This window comes from Eurypyga helias, unplaced genomic scaffold, assembly GCF_000690775.1.
Source record: "Eurypyga helias isolate BGI_N326 unplaced genomic scaffold, ASM69077v1 scaffold36032, whole genome shotgun sequence".
NCBI classification, from domain to species: Eukaryota; Metazoa; Chordata; class Aves; order Eurypygiformes; family Eurypygidae; genus Eurypyga; species Eurypyga helias.
Genome location: NW_010237180.1, coordinates 3,844 through 25,998, shown reverse-complemented (window position 1 = coordinate 25,998; position 22,155 = coordinate 3,844). Strand labels below are relative to the sequence as shown.

At 43.4% G+C, this 22,155-nt stretch overlaps 1 protein-coding gene across 1 annotated transcript; it reads right to left on the bottom strand.

Annotated features, from left to right (window-relative positions):
- Window positions 1-4: 4 nt before the first annotated feature.
- KLB (klotho beta) lies at window positions 5-20,435 on the bottom strand. Its single transcript, XM_010147372.1, has 7 exons — window positions 20,378-20,435; window positions 19,595-20,286; window positions 10,929-11,436; window positions 6,535-6,803; window positions 3,827-4,970; window positions 1,464-1,811; window positions 5-165 (listed from the first exon to the last, which is right to left on the bottom strand). The coding sequence occupies exons 1-7, from the start codon at window positions 20,433-20,435 to the stop codon at window positions 5-7; spliced, it is 3,180 nt and encodes a 1,059-aa protein (XP_010145674.1).
- Window positions 20,436-22,155: the final 1,720 nt, after the last annotated feature.

Here is a 22,155-nt window from a genome sequence, read left to right as displayed (position 1 = left end):
GCTCCTAAGGGTAATAAGTTGGGGATTTCACGCTGTCTTGGAAATGAACCGTTACCGTAACCACAGGAAAAGAAGGTTGCAAAGCAGGGGAAGGCAGTAGGGATTCAGTGGATGCCTCTGCCTTCCTTTCCAATTCTAGAGCAGCTCCTCTCCCCCTCTCCAGAGGTGCCTGGTACCTGCCTGGGCAGTGATGATCTGAGCGTGTGGTTTGATGCCGTGACTGAAAAGGCTGGCCAGTGTGTGCTTTAGACGATGGTACAGTTCACTGAAGGAACCTGTTGGGCTCATTTTGAGACAACCAAAACCAGACCAAGGGAAACCTCTGGGGCTGGTCCCTGGGAAGTTTAAACGACAGCAGGTTCATTTATCCTTTTAGAGGCTGAGGCCTGGGTTGGTCGCTTGTGTTAAATGCAGCCACAGCAGTAAACTCCTACCATGGTTTTATCCCACCCATGGCTTGCCCTGGCACTTGACCAGAGCTAAAATGAAAATAGGTATTTATTTCTGTGAAAAAGTGCAATTGAGAATTACATTGAGCGGGCTAATAGTTACTATTTATCTTTATGTTCTCTGCTAGTAGAAATTTGTATGTCTGTCCCATTTTGGAGATGAAAAATAGTGATTGCATGTTATTTTGACTTGTCTCCTGTGGGTCCAGTTACCTACCGCGGCAAAATCCGTGAAGGAACAAGCATCCAAAAGCGCAGGGCAGAGAGAGGGAGACCCAGCTGCCCCCGCCAGGCTGGACGAGGCTTTGAGCAACCTGGTCTACTGGAAGGTGTCCCTGCCCATGGCAGGGGGGTTGGAACTAGATGGTCTTTAAGGTCCCTTCCAACCCAAACTGTTAACATCTGACCTCTACTTCACCCAGTGTGAGATACACAGGTGTGTTAGTAATGGATCTCACTTGGATGTGTACTTTGGAGGTGTCTTCAGAAGCTGGCCCAGCACATTTCATTCTTGGCTTTGTACTTAGTCGAAGGTTTGTGGGTTTTAATAACACTTTTATTTGCAAACCCTAACAACTGCAGTTTCATGCTTAACAACGCCTTTAACGTGAATGTACATCGCAGGACGCTGTGGTCCAGAGAGGTTCATAGGAAAGTGCATGTCAGTTCTCACAGCTTAGTATCTCTTTTCAAGTCAGACTGTTCAAAAGGTTATTCCAGGGCACAGGAGAGTCATAAAATGTTCTTCTTTCTTTTTGCTAAATAGATGAATTCGCCATCTTCTACCTCCAGGAGGTAGATAACAGGGATCTCATCAGAAAGAGATTGGCACAGCTCTCCTTTCTGTGCGTACGATTGCTTTGGGTTTTCCGACGAGACGCCGTGGGCGTGTGACTGGAGTGACTCATGTAGTGTTTTTCTACACTTGTCTGATCTGCATCGTCCTCTGTAGAGTGCAAACGGTGATGAATCTCACAGAAAGGGGGCTTGTGCCTCCGGTTTAAAACGAAGCATGGATGTGCTGGATGCTTTTTGCCTTAAAGCGTTTTCTTCTTTTCCTTTTGTGGAAAACAATAATGGTTAAAAGCAAAATCAGGGTAGAGAAAAGGCAGCAGGCAAAGAATATTAACGGCTTCTTCTGAGAAATAAACAAGCAGACACTACACTGCTTAGCTTGGCTGGAGGGATCGCAGACTGAGTAGGCAGCAGGGAAGCCGTTGTTGCTTATCAGGTTATTGTAAAATTTGACTGAAGGCTTTCCTTTTGACTCCGAAGTGAAGAACCCAAATCTGGGCTTAGCTTTTTCTTCGGTCAGCTTAAATGCGTAGTAGCCTCTGATCTTGACTTTATCAATGTAGTATGCTGGGAAGGGAAGGGGAAAAAAAAGGCAAACATGTTAATAAAACCTTGCATGACCTGCAGACTTTCTGGTAATGAATGCAGGTTTCAAAGGATTAATCTATCAGCTTAAAAAGCTTAATTGCATCATGAAATGTTTAGGTACACTTACTGCTTCTAACGATACTCAGCTCCCACTGTCTTATCTCAGTAAAGAGTGTGCATCATGGTTTAAAAAAAGAGTTAGGATTTGGGAATTTTCTGGACCTGTGGAAGCTGGATTTGAACAGGGTTAGAGCTGGGAGCTTGCTTTCTGGGAAAAGCCAGACACCGCTCTTTCAGCTGCAGTGACTCAAGGGGAGCAGCTGCTCATCTGTGCCAAGAGGGGAGCTTGCCGAAAATTCCTGCCCTCTTCCAAACCCACTGCTCATCCCTACAGCATGCATGAGTCTGTTACGCTGGTACACCAAGTGTGGAGTGCAAATATTTGAAGGAAATCGGAAATAGCAGCCCTTGGTGAATAGACATCTCTCCAATTCATCCGCAAGCAGACAGCGTAGTCAGGGTTGCGACCCAGATCAAGCAAGAATGTTGTCGATGGGGGCCAGGGCGGGAATCTTTCTGTGAGTGGTATGAAGTATCACGCTAATCATGGAATCGCAGACTCATTTGGGTTGGAAGGGACCTTAAAGACCATCTAGTTCCAACCTCCCTGCCATGGGAAGGGACACCTTCCACTAGACCAGGTTGCTCAAAGCCTCATCCAGCCTGGCCTTGAACACTTCCAGGGATGGGGCATCCACAGCTTCTCTGGGCAACCTGTTCCAGTGCCTCACCACCCTCTCCGGGAAGAACTTCTTCCTGATATCCAATCTAACCCTCCCCACTTTCCATTTAACCCCGTTACCCCTTGTCCTGTCACTACAGGCCCTTGTAAAAAGTCCCCCCCAGCTTCCTTGTAGCCCCTTCAGGTACTGGAACGTGCAATAAGGTCTCCCCGGAGCCTTCCTATTGGAAAATTAAAATGGGAATATTATGCTGAGTGGCCTTTAAGCAATCTTTCCCTTAAATAACTTACTGTTCCTTTGTTTGCAATGTGAAATTAACACAGAAAATAAATCATTAGTCCTCTAGTAATTGAGAAAGAGCTAAGCACTGGGGGGGTGGGGGAATGCTCTGTTTCTTGTTGGTGCTTAAAAGTAATCTGAAGCCATGCTTAGCCATGAGTAAGATCCCATTTCCCACAGAGCTAGCTCCTGGAGTGGAGAAACCAGGACACGCAGACTGTGTTCAGGGACAGTTGCCTCAAGAGCTTTTTGGTGCCCCGTCCCCATCAGGGAACTCTCTAGTGCTTGCCCATAGGGAATAGTGAGTTCAGGGAAATCCTGTCTGTCTCTTTGGCTGTATGGTTCAGGCACCAAGGCCATTCTGGTACCCTGTGACTCGCTGCTTTCCTTTCAAAGTTTGGTTGGAGGCAGAGGGATGGGAGGAGTGAGGTCCCTGCAGCATTTCTCACACAATAAGCTATTGCTGAAGATCACTGCCTTGAATGTCTTTGTCCTCTACCTCCATAACTGTCATTACTTCTTCTCTAAAGTGAAGACCTAGATTTCTGTAGGTGCACAGGAGAAAGCAAGTAGTGGAACAGGAATTAGTGTTTGACTCTCCTTCCACAAGCAGCTCCTTAAAAATCTGGTGACCTGCTGTATTTCTGTATGTCCCTCCAGGGGTCCTTGGACTTTGTGCTTCCTGCCCAGTGACTCTAGTTTAGCAAGCAAATAAGGAGGCTTCCCCCTTTCTTTGTAAAGCAGAAATGAGAGTTCTCTCGGGAGCTGTTGGTGTGACATGCCATCTCCTGCTAACTTCTGAATAACCACTCTGCTGTGTATGTGTGCCTGGATGGCCTCTCGCATGGTTTAAACCGGAAGCAGCCATGGCTGCGTTTCACGTGAGGGGCTTGATGCCATCGCTTTGGGTTGAATGCCTGGGTCTGTGCCATGGAAGTGGCTCTGGGGAACTTGGATCTGTCATATACTCACCTTTTAAAACCTCTTGTACGTATTTGCCTATGTAATAATTTCGAAGTTCATCGTTGTCTAAGGACTGGTCGTCTATTCCGTTTGCTGTGATGTAGATATCGATGTCGCCGTAGGTATTTTTGATCCAACTGAGAATTTTGCGCACTCCCCAAGGCACCACTGCCAAACGGGAAGGGGAGCTCAGGCGGGTGATATCCTGCAGAAATTGGATGTCACGATCCAGTTCATACTGGCTCCCATTCTGAGGCTCGTGAATCACAAATCTGGTGGTGAAATGATTCAGCGCGTAGAAGTCAGCCGCACCTTTGACAAGCTGCTTTTCCTCGCTTGTGAAAGACGGCAGCGAAGAGTACGAGAGGCCTTTTCTGTTTTTGAAGCCGATGTATTCCCTCATAGCAGCTGGATAGTCACCAGTCTTAAATATGGGATCGGCAAACCAGCCTATTTCAAACTGGAGAAACCTGTTGGCAGCTCTTGAGTGAGATTCAGAGTAGGGGTTGGCAGGCTCAGCCCAGTCCGAATGCAGGGACAGGGACACTTGGCCGTACTGAAAGGACCGGTACTGCTCATCATATATTTTCCAGGCCATGGCATGTGCTATTAATAAATTGTGTGCTGCTCGATATGTATCATTGCTGCTCCTGTTATAGACATCGCTTAGCCGGTTAGGCTCATTTATTGTAATCCAGAGTTTAACCAAATCGCCGAGTTCCTGAAAACATAAAGCTGCGTACTCTTGAAAGGCGTGGGCAGTGGACTGGTTCAACCAACCTCCTGTCTGCAGCAAACGACCCGGCAGGCCCAGGTAGGAATGAGTTGGATGATACAAGGTGACCATGGACTGAACATTGAGCTTCAGTACCTCACTAATCACACATCTGTAATACCTGAGGACTTGCCTGTTGACCACGGACAAATCTCCATTGGGTAAAATTAGTGACCAGTCAAGTGCGAATCTGTAATGGGTGACTTTCATTTTTTCCAGGAGGTCAAGCTGCTTTTTAATACTGACAAAATCTGTGCACTGTGCTGGCCGGGTTTTTAGCTTCACCCCTTTAACTCTGTGCAGCAGCCCATCTCCTGTGACGTTCCAGAGGTACAGGCTGGAATCACAGAACTGTGGTGAGGAAGCCACGGATTCTGCCTGTGAAAATAAAACCTGTATGTTACCACAGGGTCTGATGAATGAATGCCTGCTCGTAGTCTGCAGTTCTGACGGTGTTTGGCTGTAGGATTAGTGCTGGATGTCAGGAGATCCCACTCATGCTCTGAGGGGAAGAGGATAACTGACTGACCTACATGGGCTTTGTCCGTGTGGTTATCTTAACCCGTTTTGTTCCTTCATCTATGGAAAACATGAAAGTTGCACCCTTCTTTTTCTTCAGCCACACACTGGCATTTGCCCTGCCACCAGCCTGCGCGACATACGCGCTCGCACAGATACATCTCCCGGCTGGAGCGCGCTCTGCGGTCGTGCCAGCAGCCGTTCTCGGGCAGCTGGCAGGAGGGCAGGGTGGTAGGAACGAGCACGGCGGGATACACTGGGCAGGTGTGGATTATTCTGGCACTGCTCCTGCGATCAACCTTGTGAAACTGCCGCATAGTGTTCCCTGGGCTTACCCATAGTCCTCCTGCCCCTGCAAATACGTGACGCAAACAGCTTGTAGCATTTAGTTACATCTTCACTATCTTCTACTAACAGGGTTCTGTGTGGCACGTGATTTCTTTTTCCTATTCCAATTTCTTAAAATACATTTCGTAGGATTTGGAATACAATATGGTGAAGTTTAAAATATTTAGATTAAATCTGATTACTTTTAAGAAAATTGACTTTTCTGTGCTCCATATTAACAAAATATATGGAAGCTTTACTCTTTTTTTCCTATGGTTGTCAGTGAATAGGTTAAATTACGGAGTTCTGTTGTTATTTTTTTGAGGCTGATGTGGTGGCCATTGGACTGTCTTTCTGTATGTGATGACAAAAAGATTATTCCAACACTGGCCATACATGCAGTGAGTTTCTCTACCAAATTTAAGGTAGAATTAGATACTGTAGAAACTGAAGAGAAGGTGCTGCGACCTGTTTTCAAATGGCAGCTGAGATAGTGAAGGCCATACGTGCTCCTGTTGTTTATCTTTGCCTGCACTGTCAGCCTTCAAAGAACGGCTTGTTACCCGCTTGTCTGAGCGGCACTTTGAGCCAGGCTCAACCCAGGAATCTGTTCCTGTCTTGTTTGGTAGCTTTATGTGAGACCTTGAGCCTGCAGGTAGCTCTGCTGCTGCCGGTGTAAGCACCTTGTCCCTGCCCTGTGCCACCCTCTCTGTCGCACTGCCGTAGGCATCCCTATGGCCATATGCAAGCTGGATTGGGAAACTCCCTTGGTTGAAAAATAACGCAGAAACAATCAGTTGTGGTGAACTTATTGGTCTGAAATCCTGATCTGATCGGCCAGGTGGAGATGGAAGGCGAGAGAGGGCCAGCCTCGGAAGGGCAGAGCCCACAGCAGGAGCACCCAGCACCCGTATGACTACCTCACGTGAAAACCTGAGGAGTACATAAAAATGAACCTTTGCAGTTATGGCTTAACTTCTGTTTGCAGCGTGCACTGTGATTCCTGAGTGCACGGTGCTGTACACAGTCATTTATTCACAAAGTGAAGTTGTTGATCACTCTCGCCCCAGTGGCCTTCCCAGTCATTTGCGCTTACCTTGAGCACAGACTCGGTGATACCCCAGGAGAAGTCACAGGAGAACTGAGCTTGCAGGCTTGGGGTGGACTCCCTTGGGAAGAAGCCGTTTTCTCGTATGATTTGTTTATAGTACCGTGCAGATGACTTGGGAATCCTTTCCTTTTTTTCACTTTTGAAGTCTATATAAAACAATCCGCGCCTGATGTTGTAAGCGTGTTGCCATTCAAAGCCGTCAAGGAGCGACCAGGCTGTGTACCCGAACACATCTGTGTTGTCATACTTCACAGCTGCGTGAAAGAAAGTAACATCCGTGTGTCATATTTAGGACTCTACCGTATATAAGGGATATTTATGAGAAATGTCTACCCACTGTGAAAACCTCGAGGGTTTTCGCAACACTCACAGGGTTATTGGCCCATTGTAATTCGCTGCAAAACTGTGATGGCCACTACATACCTTATGCTTTATTCATCACGAAAATACGTGATGGTTCCTTAAGAAATTAGATTACTGTAGGATGCTTTACTTCTGCTCTGAGCAAACATGAAATACTACGCCACATCCAGATTTTAAGTTACATTTGATGATTTGTATGTAATACTAATAAAATTAGAGAATCATGGCTAAAAGTTAAGGGTGCGACAGCTGATCTAGTTTGTGACTGTGTTTGTCAGGAAGCTAAAACTCTCTACCTTTATTTAAAAGCTCTCTACAAGCTCTACATTTTGGAATGTCTATTCCGCCTCTAAACTGAAGGAGTAAATGTGTCGGTATGGAACATGAAGCTGGGTTGGTCAACCCAGAGACTGAAGCGTTTGATTTATTTGCAGAATGGGTGCAGCACGTGCGTGTTTCTCCAGGCAATCTTAATGTCCCTCCACCTTGCACGGGAGTATACAGGTAATCTTTTACATATAATACGTATGGCTGCTTTCTCAGACGTGGAACCCGATTCCAGGAAGGGCAGCAGAACTCCCAAAGCAGCTCATCGCTGGACACCAACTGACAACAACGTTCGTTACCCGCTTACAGTGTGTGCCAGCTGGCAGCCTGGAGGAAAGAGTCCAAACTCCAGGCTCAGTCACGTTAGCTGCCTGCCGCCAGCTTCAAGCTAGGAAACAATGCAGGGTAACTCCTCACGTTAAACTTAGAAGGGCTGCAGTGTCGAGGGCAAAGTAGCGACCAAGTGGCGTGACAGACGTGTCAGCCATAGTCAACCAACAGTAAGCCAAGGAATAGAGATGCAGTACTCTCATTTAAAGCCCTATTCTTGCCTAACATTGCTTTGCTGTATTTTCTCAGGACATTTCACTTTGTGCGATGTTCTATTTCCACTTTGCCTCAGTCACGCCGTGCTGCACCTGCAGCAGGAGGCAGTTTTGTGCAGGATTGGCACTCAGGCAGCAGAGTAACAGGGTGCCTGGCAGTGCTGTCACGGTGCGGCATGCACTTCTACTCGCTGCGGGATGAAGAAATCAGCAAGCCCAAGAGCTAGCAGTACAAGTATAGGAGAAGCTGATACACAAGGCCAGAACACTGGTAAGGAAATGAGGGAATGTAATGAAGCAACACAATGGCAGGTATTTTCAAGAAAAGCTTATTCTAAATATTAGGGAAACCATGGGAGAAAGTACAGAAATGTCTGAAAATATCAATTGCAAAACGCAGGGGCAGAGAATGATGCAGAGGGTAAAGACAACTTGCAACATCAGAAGGAGCGAGTCCAGAGAAGGCCACGAAGATGCTCGGAGGGCTGGAGCCCCTCTGCTATGGGGACAGGCTGAGAGAGTTGGGCTTGTTCAGCCTGGAGAAGAGAAGGCTCCGGGGAGACCTTATTGCACCTTCCAGTACCTGAAGGGGCTACAAGGACGCTGGGGGGGACTTTTTACAAGGGCCTGTAGTGGCAGGACAAGGGGTAATGGGTTTAAATGGATAGATGGTAGATTCAGACTGGATATAAGGAAGAGATATTTTAGGATGATGGAGGTGAGGCACTGGGACAGGTTGCCCAGAGAAGCTGTGGATGCCCCATCCCTGGATGTGTTCAAGGCCAGGCTGGACGAGGCTTTGAGCAACCTGGTTTAGTGGAAGGTGTCCCTGCCCATGGCAGGGGGTTGGAACTAGATGGTCTTTAAGGTCCCTTCCAACCCAAACCATTCTATGATTCTATGAGAGAGGCGAGAAGGGCCTTGCATGTTGAGTACTTCATGTCTGCAGTGAGGAAGTCTGAACAATGGATGCAGACATACAGGAACAGCAAAAGGGACAATTGAGAACAAGTAGTTTTTTTCTAGAAGCATACTGACTGGATGGGGGCTAAGTTTAATTCTCAGAGCAGAAGATGCTGTGGTACTCAGGACGGTGCATGCCTAGATGAGTATTTCTGGCTGTTTAAATGGGTAGGGGGAAAAAGCACTATTTTATATATATATTCTGTGGTAAGAAGACTTGTTAGGCTGGTGATAGGTAGAGATCCTGTGGATCAGCGTGAGAGTATGTTTGTAGCAGTGTCTGCAGTGACAGTGAAAGGAGAGGGCAGAAACGGAAGTCAGGATCCTCATTGACCCTTAGAGTGGGGAAGAGAAAATTCTCTGAAAAACCAAGGGGATGGCAGGAACAAGGGGCTGAAGGGAGAAGATGTCAGGAGTTAATTAAGCTCCCTGTGTCACCAGAGGTGACATCTCAAGGCATTTCTGCATCTGCTGTAGCTGGAGCCTTGGCATCCTGTAGAAGTGACGGTTTCAGTACTGCCAGGCTTGTGCATGCCACTGAGAAGCTGTAGTTGCAATTGCATTCTTATATCATGACCGAGGTCAGCTCACTGCAGTGGTGGTGTTACACATCACCTATTTTCATGACTCGGTGTGCCGTGAGTGGCAGACGTACTGCGGGGAGTTTACAGCACTCTCCTTGGACACACACGCAAGGGTATGGCTGCTGCTACACGGGTATATGCAGGGGTATAGCCTGTTCCATGCTTACCTCAACAGCCACCATCCCCTTACTGTTTGGCCTATGTAAATTATGTTTTGAGGTTAACAATATCTAATTGGTTGTGCTGCAAACAGCAAATGTATACCTGACTTCTCTTTAAGTAAAAATATGAAAATATCTTCCAAATACTATTCCTGAGCAGAGAAATTAAAGTTTGCGTCACAAGAAATGCGTTCGTTGAGATAATCCCGTATGTTGAGATGGGGGTTTAAGTATCTGCACACATAAGAACACAGATGACAATTCTTGAGAAGGAGTAGCTGGTTGAACCATGACCAAGTATTTTGGAAGTGTGATTCCACAGATGGTTATGACAGCCACATCTGCTGTAGAGGATTCACAAAAAGAACGTGCTGTGGATGTTCTTACGTGCAATCTGCCTGTTCCACACCTCCAATTCCAAGCCTGCGGACAGACTTTCCTGCTGCGTCAGTACAGTATTTAAAATACCATAAACCAGTGGAATGTAACCGCCTCAAAATCTGGAAAAGGCAGGACACATCGCACAGTTGCACTGTGTGACGTCAGCAATTTGAACCAACTTTAAATACAGCTGGATAATCCTCATTTGGAGCTTAATTACATTTGTTAGTGATACGGTGCTCCCTGACTTGGTGACGGAGTAAACGATTACTCCTGTTTTCCCTTTTCGGAGGATACGAAAGGTTTTTGTGAAGGGATCCGAGCCTTCCCGTCACTGCAGTGCGGCCTCAGCAGCGGGGCAGACCACTGGGAGCATGGCTCTCGGGACCAGCAGCTGCCCCTCTCCCAGCACCGAACCTGCAAACTGGGCGAGTGGGAAAAGCCATACTGGTTTTGCAGGGGCTTTAGGTACTAACAGTGTTTGTATTTCATACAAAATTACATCTTTTGCCTTCACAGAGCACCCTTGTAGGCTGGCTCTAGGAAGGGCAAATACCCAGATCAGAAGTTTGTCTTTAAAGCATGTTATCTCTGCTTGGCGTGCAGTATTCCTGAAGAACGGCTGCCCTTCTGCTGACTTCCTCCGCGCATTGTACGTTGCTTCCCCTGCACGGCAATGACAGTCTGTGGTCACTGTCTCCTTTTCCCACTGTCACGGTATGTACCTGCACAAAGGTTTTATGGTTGGGCTGCCAGCAGTGAAAAGTGATGTCCTATGTATTTGGTTTCATTCATTTCTGACTCGGTTTTAAAATCAAACACAGATGGTTGGACTTCAGCTTTCTGGGACAGGGACTGGGGGGTTTTTCTGTGTTTGTACAACACCTAGCACCAGTAAATCCAGATCCATGCCTTGTACTCATGCAGTATAAATAATTAATAATTAACTTAGTTGCCATTATCTCTAAAAAAAAAATTATTAAATCATTACTGAGCTAAATGTCAAATGACCTGAAAATGCTCTCCAAAATTCCAACAACCAACCATGTACAAACCTTGTAAAACCTTATTAATGAAGTTTTTCATCATGTAGATGGCTGTGGTGTCATCTGTTTTCACATGGCTGTCAGTGAACCAGCCGTTCTCTGCAATCCAGATTCGAGGACTGTTGTACTCCAGTTTAATCCAGTTCAGTACTCCCCTCAAATTGAGTGACAAGTTTTGTCCCATTTTTGGTAGAGTGTTCGGAGGTTTAAAGTTATTAGGACCAAAGGAAAATGCAAAGAAGTCAGCTGTTCCCTTTATGTAGCTTTTCTCATCCTCAGTAAAGCGTGGCAAAAACGAGAATTCATTTTTCAGTTCCTCTGGATAATCGCCGTCCCCATGGATGGGTTTAGCAAACCATCCGAGAACTCTCTCCATAGACTGCTGACATTTAGAAATGTCCAAAGCATCTTCTGATTTGTTAGGTTCAATCCAGTGGGATCCCAATACGATAGACATCATCCCCTTCTGATGTGGTTGAAAGCGTTTTTTATAGTTGTGCCAAACTTTTGCATGAGCCTGAGGAGAGAAAAAGAGCATTAAATTGTAACTCTCTAATAAATCTGTGTGGGTCGGCCAGGCAAGTAGCTGCATCTGATTCACTGCAGGCAGACTTGTATGGAATATTCACAAACAGCTGATTACCCTCCACAGCTGTAATGGGCAATTCGCTTGGCACTGCAAGGTACCTCAAGACAACATTAATGCTCAGTATCTCACGTGCACTGCTTCTGTGACACATTAGGGCTGTGGCTTTTTGCCTTTTACCACAGGTCTCAGTTTCACTAGAGGTCCCAGCAGGGATAAGAATAGCTGTTACATGGACGATTTGGGACTAAACAGCTGGTTTTGAACTCTGTGATCTAGGTAGTCCCATCTAAGTCCCTCTTTACCAAGCAGTGATTTCTGATACGGTTACACTTGTAAACCATCTTTACAACTGTTCCATAAATTACACATCTCAAATGATGTTTCCTTCATCAGCACTGGCTCTGTGCTATGAGGGTCACCTGGATTTACCCTGATGAAACCACGTCCACCCCATCCCTTTTCTTGGGATACACTTCCATTCGTTTTAGCTAAGTCTAATCGTATGAGTAAGTGTTCAACTTTTGATATTTGCACAATCCCTAAATGTAAAAACTTGGAGAAAGGATCCAGCTGCAAAGTTTGAAGCCAAATGTGAAGTTTCACAGTTCTGTGGGAGAATTTTGATCCAGGATTTTTTTCATTTCTTCTTTAAAGCTGCCATAATAATAATTTTTCTGACAGTACATTGAAGAGCACAGAATGAAGCTTATTCACTTTAAGCAGAATGCAACAACACTTTGGTTTTAAAAGGAAATTTGGCAGCAGTATCTCATAAGATCTATTGGGTATGGCACATTTAGTACTCTTAAACAGCCAAAAATGCCCTAGGACAGACAGAATTTTTGCTATCTGTGTTAGTGTCAATGAAAGCCTATCTTGTAGCACACCTTAATTCAATTTTTCCAATTATCATCATGTTTTAGGAGGCTGAACATTGTCACGCACCAGGGTTACCTTCAAATGTCATGTTGCTAATTACTTAGAGAATGCAGCAGTCAAAATTTACACACATGCAAGAAAAGGAATACCTGGGAGGCTGAGGGACCACTAGCACTGTCCGAGTCCCATGGGAAAAGGGGAGAGTTAGGGTGTCAGAGAAGGATGATTCTGGATCACAGAGCTGAGGAGTTGTCAAGTAGGGTTTACATTATTCCTGACATGTGGCTCTATACTCTTAAACTGGAAAGAAAATTACTGTTTGCACCCAGAAGAAACATGGAGAGAAGCATTGTGAAACGCCTAAGAGTGCCGAGTTAGGCTGGCATCATTACCAAGCCAAACAGCACTGCTTATCTTTGACAATAATTTCAGTTAATTTATCTAGAAACACACAGCTTTGACAGTTTAAAAAAACAAAAGACCTGATGTCAGGTAGATATTTGCTTAAGCGAGGGAGTACCAAAGAATTACAGTTTGTGAAATTTTGTGTGTCAGTTGTTTATGGTTTCTAAGGTCATGCTCGTAACATTTGTTCAAGGTCTGTCTTTGAAAATACTGATAAAGTAACATTAACCTTTGAAATGCAGGTTCTGTAGCTGAAAAGGGAAGTCAGCAAAGTTGTACTCCTGAGGCAAACTGCAGTTAAAATATTATAAAATATTAAAATCAGTCTGATCAGAAGATGTAAGTGGCCAGTGCCATCCCCTCGCTTACCCTCACTGTCCTCTCCTGACGGTCTAGCCTGGGATAGGGGCTGGGGCAGGCTTGCTTTGTGCTCTGCCTCTACTGATTTCTCCCCTGGTTAGTATATTTTTTTCCCCAGACACAGGCTCCTAACACCACTGTTTAATGAAAGGTGTGTGGTTGCGTTGGCTCAACAAGGAAGGCCGTGCTGAAGTTAGCTGTATTATGTCAAGTTGCAGACAACAGCAGCAAGTAAATCCTGGCAATCACACATTTCCAGGGGAAGTGGAGAAGTTTGCCAAAAAGCAACTAATTTAGGATGCAATATTGGCAGGGAAAAGACAATCAGGGATAACTGACTGTATCAGTATGCACTTTAGAGAGGTTCAGTAGGAGAAAATGAAGTTATTATTAAAAATATTGTCTACAGTAGAGAATACAGGCACAGGTATAACTCTCCAGGAGCAGACCTGAAGTACAAATAAGTACATTTAACATGAGTCAAGATAGGATCCCCATACATGGGTATGTCACTGATGTCTCACTGAGGGTTAACTCTACTGGAAAAAAATGTCATTTGCCTGTGGTGAGGGTTTTTACTGACACAGCAGAGACAATAGCGTTTGCTTGCCTTGAATTCTGTTGTGAGTTGTTAATTATCTGTAAGGCAGCGTAACATTCTCAGGTGCTGGGGGTTCGCTGAGTGCAAACTACTGTGGATGGAACCAACTGATGAAAACAATTTATTCTGTAAGACCACATATGAAACAAACATCACTTTAAAAGCCGTACCGTGCATCCATTTGGCTATTTTGCGTAAATCTTGACTAATCTTTTTTTCAGTTAGAGTTTAATCCCTAATCTTTCACTTTCCTTGTTAGATCAAGGACAAATGGCAAGGCTAAGTACACAGTGAAAGCAGGATCAATAGTGTGTATTTATTCTAGATACATATGACACATTAATTTCAGCATATTTTCCTGGTATTAATACAGAAATAGTGCCATAGACTTGAAAGTCGCAGAGAGTGCTAAGTCAGCTAGTATTAACCCTGAAAAATACTAGGTAAGTCAATTTAATAAAATTAAGACTACAGTATTGTTCTCCTCTCTTCTTAAAATATTCTCATACTCCTTCAAACTCTGATCCTGTAATTTATCATGTAGATACGCAAAGAGTTAACTACTGAAAGACCAATACTTTCAAATTCTGAAGACATGTTTAAGTCAAGCAGTTTTCCTTGAATGTCTCAGCAATGAGCACACAAAACAATGTCAGGGGTATATGGAGTTACTTAATTGTGCTGGAGAGCAAGAACGTTTAGGAAAACTATTTAAAAGATGCTAATAAAATTATTCTGGTTTTGTGTTTAATTGTTAAACCATGACGAGCTAGAATATAGAGTCTGATGATGGTGTAAAGCACCACTTTAGAAGACAGGCAGGTGTGTGTGGCTTATTTGGAGAGTATATTTTGGTTCAAGGCCCTTTTGGTCTGTGGTAAAGATGCCATGTAGTCAGTAGAGCTAAAGCCCTTATTTTGCAAACTGACTCTGAAGCTCAATCCTTTTGAAGGCAAAAAGGGCTGTGGAGATGTAGACAACTTAATTTCTAATAAGGTGGTTTGAAGGATGGAGGCTTTACTATCGAAACTGTTGTATGCTAGCCATCTTGCATTTGGAGTGAGTTTTTCCTGATGATTTCTAAGAAGTGTAAGAAAGATAGCCTGAAACTAACAAACCATACAAAAAAAGTGTGAATCAGTGCTGAATTTTACATCACTGACGGCTACTACTGTTTGGAAAATCTTCCTGCAGAGACATGTGCAAGCACAGACAATTCTGCTGTCCACTCCAGAGCCATACTTGATGGAGGCAGATTTCCCTCCTACTGTAATGAATATGGACAGTGATGTAGCTTCATCTTTCTAGATCCCGAGGAAAGGAGGCCCCCCTGGAGGAAGGGAGGAAAGTGTCTTCCCTTGTAGAAGATGTAGAGATAAAAATTATTCCCCATTCATTCAGTAGGAATTTTGTTTTAAGGAGAATGAATTAGGGGACTTCTTTGGGACACACTCATCCAAAGATCCCAAAGGCAGCAGTGTCCACGATGAGATCCTGGCAGAGAGCGACCGAAGAGCTGGGAGCAATGCAGCTGGGCACAGAGATTAACCTGATCCGTTACAGATCTATATGGAGACATCATGTTTGAAAGGGAATTGATGGCCCTTTCCCAGGATGGGATATGAAGGTGTCTCCATGAAGAAAATTTTTAGGGAGATATTATTCTGACAGTTTTCTTTTGAGCTTTTCTGCCAGATGGAAAGGACTGTGAAGGTCTTTAAGAGGAGAGAAAAAAGCCCCTTTCTGCCTCTTACTTAGCAAAGGCAGAACTGCCTGGAGGGCACTGATACAGAGTATGAAAAGGAGCCTGGTCTGCTGTTCGTCATCTTTACAAACCTCAATCTAAGTATAAAAGAGCATAACTAGATCCAGAGAAAATGGTAATCATATATCAGGTATGTATCTCTTAGCTCCAGCCACAATGATTCAGCTGCTTTGTATTTTCTTGCTTCTTGCCAGATTTATTTACAGTTAAATCAAAGAAATCCATCTAATTTTCCTATGTGCAGATTTTCTTCCCTTCCTCGGCATGACAGCTGCCTCAGGAGCAAGCTCATGGTTTTTGTATCTCCTTTGATGTCTTTCAGATGTCACATGGCAAGTTACTTGTTATCATTAATTGTTTTCCGCTGTTGCTTTTGTGAAGTACAGTCTCCTTTAATGAAGAAAGGAGATAGACTTTTGATGCCCACTCTCCATCTGGTATAAGATTCCAGTGCTCCTCGTATTAGTGGTAATGGTCATACAGTTGAAAAGAGATTTATCGAAGTGAACCCCTTAGCAATTTATAATTGATATGCGTCACACTTCAAATTTCCATGGAAGTAGTATCAGGTCATTCAAAATGATCTGTAGCAATTATTACCCTCTGAGGGTCAACAGCGTACAGAGTAACATGCAAACATGCAAATACGGTTTTTAAATTGAAATTTTGAGTTCTGTGGATTATTATCTCCATGGATCTCCTCAGCATCCTGCTTAGCAGCCTTTCCTTCTGCGTTCACTAGCCCTCTTCATGGGTCATGAGTAGCAAGACCCATGTAAAAGGCAGGACTGTCTCTTAAGGAGATGTACCTGGGGTGTTCCCCTGAAAGGATGCAAGGCACAGAAGGAAAACACAGGCAGTAGGTGACGGAGCATCTGCAATGCCTTGTGCGAGCCAACACCATGGGGCTCTGGGGCTTGATGAAGACAGACCAATCCTACTTCTATTGAAAAGCCTTAATAAGATCGTTATCTACCTAATTACCTACTGAATTCATTCACGGAAGCAGATAATTTTTTAATCGGTTCTAAAATGCATGGAATCTTTCCTTATGCCCGCCAATTATTTAAGTTGTTGAATTTCTTTAGTGTACTGAAATTGATAATTTAAAATCCAGAGAAATTTCTCCGGCCCTCTTCTAGAGACACAAAAATCTCCAGCACCTTTCAGACTGGTCTTACGATTACAATAAAATAATCCAAAGTCCAAAAAAAGCAGAGGTTTATGGTTTGTTATATTGTTTTTGTGATTCCAGGTAACTTAGCTTCAGTTTATGATTAATATATCTCATAAAAGCATTCCTTTATGTAAATGGTGATCAGTTCTCACAACATCAACAGTGCGCTGGCAAATGAAACTAACAGTAGGACTCATGAGAGGCTCACATGTTTTACCCAAAGGTACTACAAAAAGGTTTGAGAATGATTATTTGGCAATGTGCTACGTAACATCGTGGTGGCCAGATTAGTTTCCTCTCAGCATTACAGACCTGTTTTTCCCAATCAGCATTTTTAATGGGTGGACCTGGTAATGTGCATAGGGTGTCACGGAGAATGTTGTCTTTCAACAGCCTGTCCAAAAAATGAAGCCTCGACATAGACAGCTGGCTCTTCCCAAAGCCACTGGCATAAATGGGTATCTTCCCAAAAGCCTTCACAGGCTTTGCCTCACACTGCCAAAACTCAACTTTTCTGTTGGTCTTTTGTTTTTGGGAGGGCTTTTTTGACTTGCAGTAGTAAATCAGGGTAGCTGTAATACATCATCTGAGAAACAGATTTGCACGTACCAGTCCTGAAATAAAAAGCCATGTGAAATCTCTTTAAAGACAGATTCTTACAGCATTTCCTGCCTCTCAAAAGAGTGACATTTCCCAACACCTGAGTCCTGATTGCGCATCAATGCATTTTATTAATAATATTGAACAAACTGAACATTTAGATACCCACAAAAATCTTTGAGAAACATTCCAGCTAGTTGTTTTGAAACATAAATATGTTAAAGTCTATGACTTCTGTGGCATGGCTGGCTTCAATTGCATTTTATTAAGGAAAAAAAAAAACAACAGAAGAGTTGACTCACGTCAACTGGTACCTTCCCTTCCACTTCCAACCCCAAATATCAAACTCCAGTTCTCAAATACCTTACTACCAATTTGAGATGCTTCCTGAAGACCTAAAATCTTCAGAAATTTTACACTGCTATTACATGAGGTAGTGTTCATGGGGCTGTAAGAAAGATACAAAATGAAAATAATTTCTGCTCAAGGATAATGCAATACTAGTTAATGGATTGTGTGTTGCTCAGTGTCTCAGTAACTCTTTCACTGAAGTGATTTGTTTCATACTCAGATTCTCAGACTTTAAAACTAGAACCAACGATCAGATCAAGTCTGAGAGTTAAATGCTATTGACCAAGGCACTGAGGTCAGTAATCTGTACCTCAGACCCAGCTGTGCTTGGCTCCCTCCAACATCCCAGTGATTCTTCAGCAGAGGTATTGCTCCCTATGTGCTGTGTGCTGCTTACACAGATTTTACGAGGGGGAAAATGCAGAGACTGCCTAGTTGGTACCTCAGTTTTGATGTGCCACTCAGAAATGAAGGCAAGAAATGCTGCAAAATTACCTTGTCTCTTTTACACGTATTATATGAAATATGTTTTATATAGCACATGAAAATAAAAAGAATGATTGAGCATCAGTTCTCTTGGAGATGATTCACAAATCCTTATAGTTAAATCATTCTTCTGCTAAGTCTGAAATCAGTGACTCAGAATGCTGGATGACTTTTCTGTGTGTAAAACTTCTAGTAACTACAGTGTGATTTTTCTGAAAAAGGACATTCTGCAGGTTCAAGCCCAGAAGCAAATACAAGAAATAGAAAAGGCCAGTCGCAGAGTATTTTTATCTACTCTGGCGATTAATTTTTTCCCCATGTGCATACTTCTTTCTCTAGGACAAATATGTTCAGATTTATTTGTGAATTGCATTTATAATATATGTTAGGTAGTAGAAAAATTCTCTTTGGGACAGCTAGGAATAGTTTGATCAGGAATTACACTAGCTGCTCTACCAAACAGAGACAGGACAGTGACCAGCTCTGTAAAGTACTTTGAGCGCTACAGATGAAAAAAAATGCTGTATTGATATTGTTAATTCTTACCTTAAACTGCTGTTACTGGAAATTGTTTTAAATTATAGCAAGAGAAAGTAAGAATATAAGCTCCTATGCATAGGAGCTGGCTACTCTGCAGGATGAAATTACTAATCAGAGGGGATGCTGTTAAGTCAGTAATCCTGCTGAGAGTACCAGGAACAACATCTGCACTTTTTTCCTTAAAAATATGACCCTCTGAAGTCTTCTCTTTTTGTCCTTCCCAAAGAAAGAATACCATGAACTTAGGACACAGTACTAATAGTTGTTGAAGCTATTGATCACGGGATTGAGCCTTTTGGATGTGTAATTCTGTAGAAGACAGTTGATAAATAAGACTGACAAACACTAAAATGCTAAAAACATCATGGAAAGAATGTAATTTTAAACTCTCAGATACTGAAGAGGACATTTGTTTTCTTTCAAACCCAAGAACTGCTGACCTTGCTAGTTTGGCAATAAACATTTTTCAGTATGATCTTACTAATCTCAAACTAATTATGTATGCATACTCTATTGCTAGCAGAATTGGTCCAATATGCAAATTCAAGTAAATTTAATTTTAAACTAATGGGATAGTCATTTCAGTGTAGCTGAATGAATGGTCATGTCAGTATGTTTAACTAAGGGGAAAGAATAAGAAGGAAAATCATGGTCTTTAATTACCAGATTTTGCAGGTAAAACCTAATTTCAATTAAATCATAAACAAGCACATTAAAAGAAATAATTACTGAATCAGCTGTTGTGACAACAACAATAAAATCAACATGAGGATTAAAAAAAAAGACTGCCTTAGCTAAGGGTTATTTCTTGGTGTTTTCACATTCCTTGATTTTTTTTTTTTAACATTGATTACTGATTGATTCCTCCCATAATTTCCCATGGCAGTGCAAGATCAGTCTGTAAAATCTTACTATACTGTACCTTGATCAAATTGTGTCCTACAGAGTAGACGGTTGTTATTTTCCCTCTCTCTCCGGGAGCATGAATACCTGTGCCATACCCATGCCAAGCAACTAAATACGGATTGTGGATTGTAATCCAATACCTAACACGATCCCCAAACATCTGGAAGCAAAAGGTGGCATAGTCATTGAAGATATCAATTACTGATTCGTTTTTCCATCCCCCATATTTTTCTTGCAGCATCAAGGGCAGGTCCCAGTGGTAGAGCGTAACCACGGGGTCAATATTTCTGTAGAGCAGAGCGTCAATAAGGGTGTTATAATACTGGAGTCCTTTTTCATTGGGAGCTGCTACCACTCCAGTGGGAAAAAGCCTTGACCATGAAATTGAAAACTGGTAAAAAGTAACTCCCAGAAAATCCAGAGCCGACAAATCTTTGTCCAACAAGGTGTAACTGTCAGTGGAGGCATCTGTGCTGTCAGCATCCCTGAACTCCGAGTGGATGAAGCTGTCCCAGACAGAGGAGCCTTTGCCGTCCTTCCTCCGGCTGCCTTCCACCTGGAAAGCCCCCGTCCCTACACCCCAAAGAAACTCTTTGGGGAATGTGTCATACAAAAACATCTGTGTTTCACTCACGGGACTGAAGTGGGGGTCCTTTTTCCACACGGATCTTCCCTCTCCAGCAAGCCCAGTAACTATCCTTATGAAAACTAATGTCCAAAAAGCAACAAATCTCTCCAGTCGTTGGCCACACATTATGCCGGTTTATAGCGCCCGTGTTAAAAGTCAGATTTCTTGCACTGACACTGAAAAAAATCCATTCATTCGCCGGAGTCCCTGCCGTGCAAACCGTCTGCATTTGCCACGAACTGCTGGAGTGTCTTATCAAAGCTTCGCTAAAAGCTTGTGATCGTAAAAGCCCTGTCAATGATTAGCCTGAACTGTGAGACCTAGAACGGGTCAGAGAACGGTGTCATTTTTAGGGAGGTGGCCTCTGTATGACCACTGAGACGCCCAGCTGGCTTCTTACTGCAGGGAAATAGGTTGACTGAACAATAAACACTAGTGACTATTTCTCATTTGGGTGGGAGAATATAGGTGACAGAGGGTGCTAAGAAGCTATCACATCCTTTATTCCTCATACAGCTGTATTTTGAGGAAGCGTGGCAGAAATATAATTCCAACTACATAGTCTCCAATTAAAAGGTGATTTATCCTGTCTGTGTAATTGGATGGCTGGAAGGGCAGTGCATCGTTCCTCAGTCCTGCCCTGCTCAAACATCCCACTTCGGCTGAAAAATTCTCCCTGGACTCATGGGAAATTTTACTGTGGACAAGAGATATAGGCACATCACACTAACTATACACAAACGCAAAGCAAGCCAGTATTTCTTTCCAACACATGCAACCGTTTTCCTGTCCTACAGAAAAGTCTGCTGTACGGCTCTACGTGCAGCAACAGCACAAAATTAACAGGGCTCCGTTCTGGTCCTTAAGCAATTTCCCTGGATTTCTTCAAATGAACACAATCAGTGAAGAAAATTACACCCGAAAGATGCTATTTCAGTACTGATTAATTTAACAAGCTTGGTAGAGGCAGCTGGGGCATCAGTACAGCAGATAGCTTACAGAGCAGGTATGCAATATAATTTGATATTTTAACATATTTCAAATTAGAGCAAAACTTCATGTGTTGAGATATAGTCAGTTTACTCAACCCAGGAAGGCTGATGCCTGCCATTTTTGTTTTTCCTGAGGTAGTCATACAAAGCATATCCACACTGCTGAAGAGATTTGCAGAACAAGATAGCAGTGCGAACTAACTTTACGTGCAAGAAAGACAGGCACTGAAAGCTGAACATGGGAACAACTTACCACCTAAGCACAGCACCCTGCTCAGATGACTTAGGCCTGCTGGCATGTCGGACACGAAAGCCCAGAGGGACTGCTGGGCTACTGCTGCTTTACTGCTCCTGCTCCCTGCGAGAACATGCTTGCAGCATTGCATAACGCCACTGAGACACAGCTTTAGTTTAACACTAAAGCTGATTAGTCAATAGAAGATGGAAGAAGTTTTATTTATTTGTTTTTAAGATAAACAACAAAACCTCAATGCATGTTTGTAAGCATTTCTCTGCAGCATCCACACAAGAAACAGTTTCACTGCAGGTGAAGAATAAAGCTCCCGCTGACATCTTCTGTACTGCAGATCCCTGCTGGCGGGGTAGCCACGCACCTAACACGAGTCTCTCCTGCATAACAAACCCGGCACTCCCTCGACTACCTGAAGTAACTGATCCACACTTCTCAGCCCAGATCCTACATCCTACCAAAGGCAGCTTGGGAAAGAGAGGAGTAGGTAGGGACTGTACCACGTTGGTCTACAGTATATACTGACATGTTCCTTTTTTATTCTACAGAATAGCATTTAAAAATGCTAGTTTGGATAGTTATTGCATGAACATAATCCTCCTATTTTAACATTTTGATGTGTTGTTTGTATGTATCATACTTTATGAAAGAAACCCCAAGTGGTTGTGGATGCCTCTATACTTACAAAGCAGCTCGTTCCTTGACTA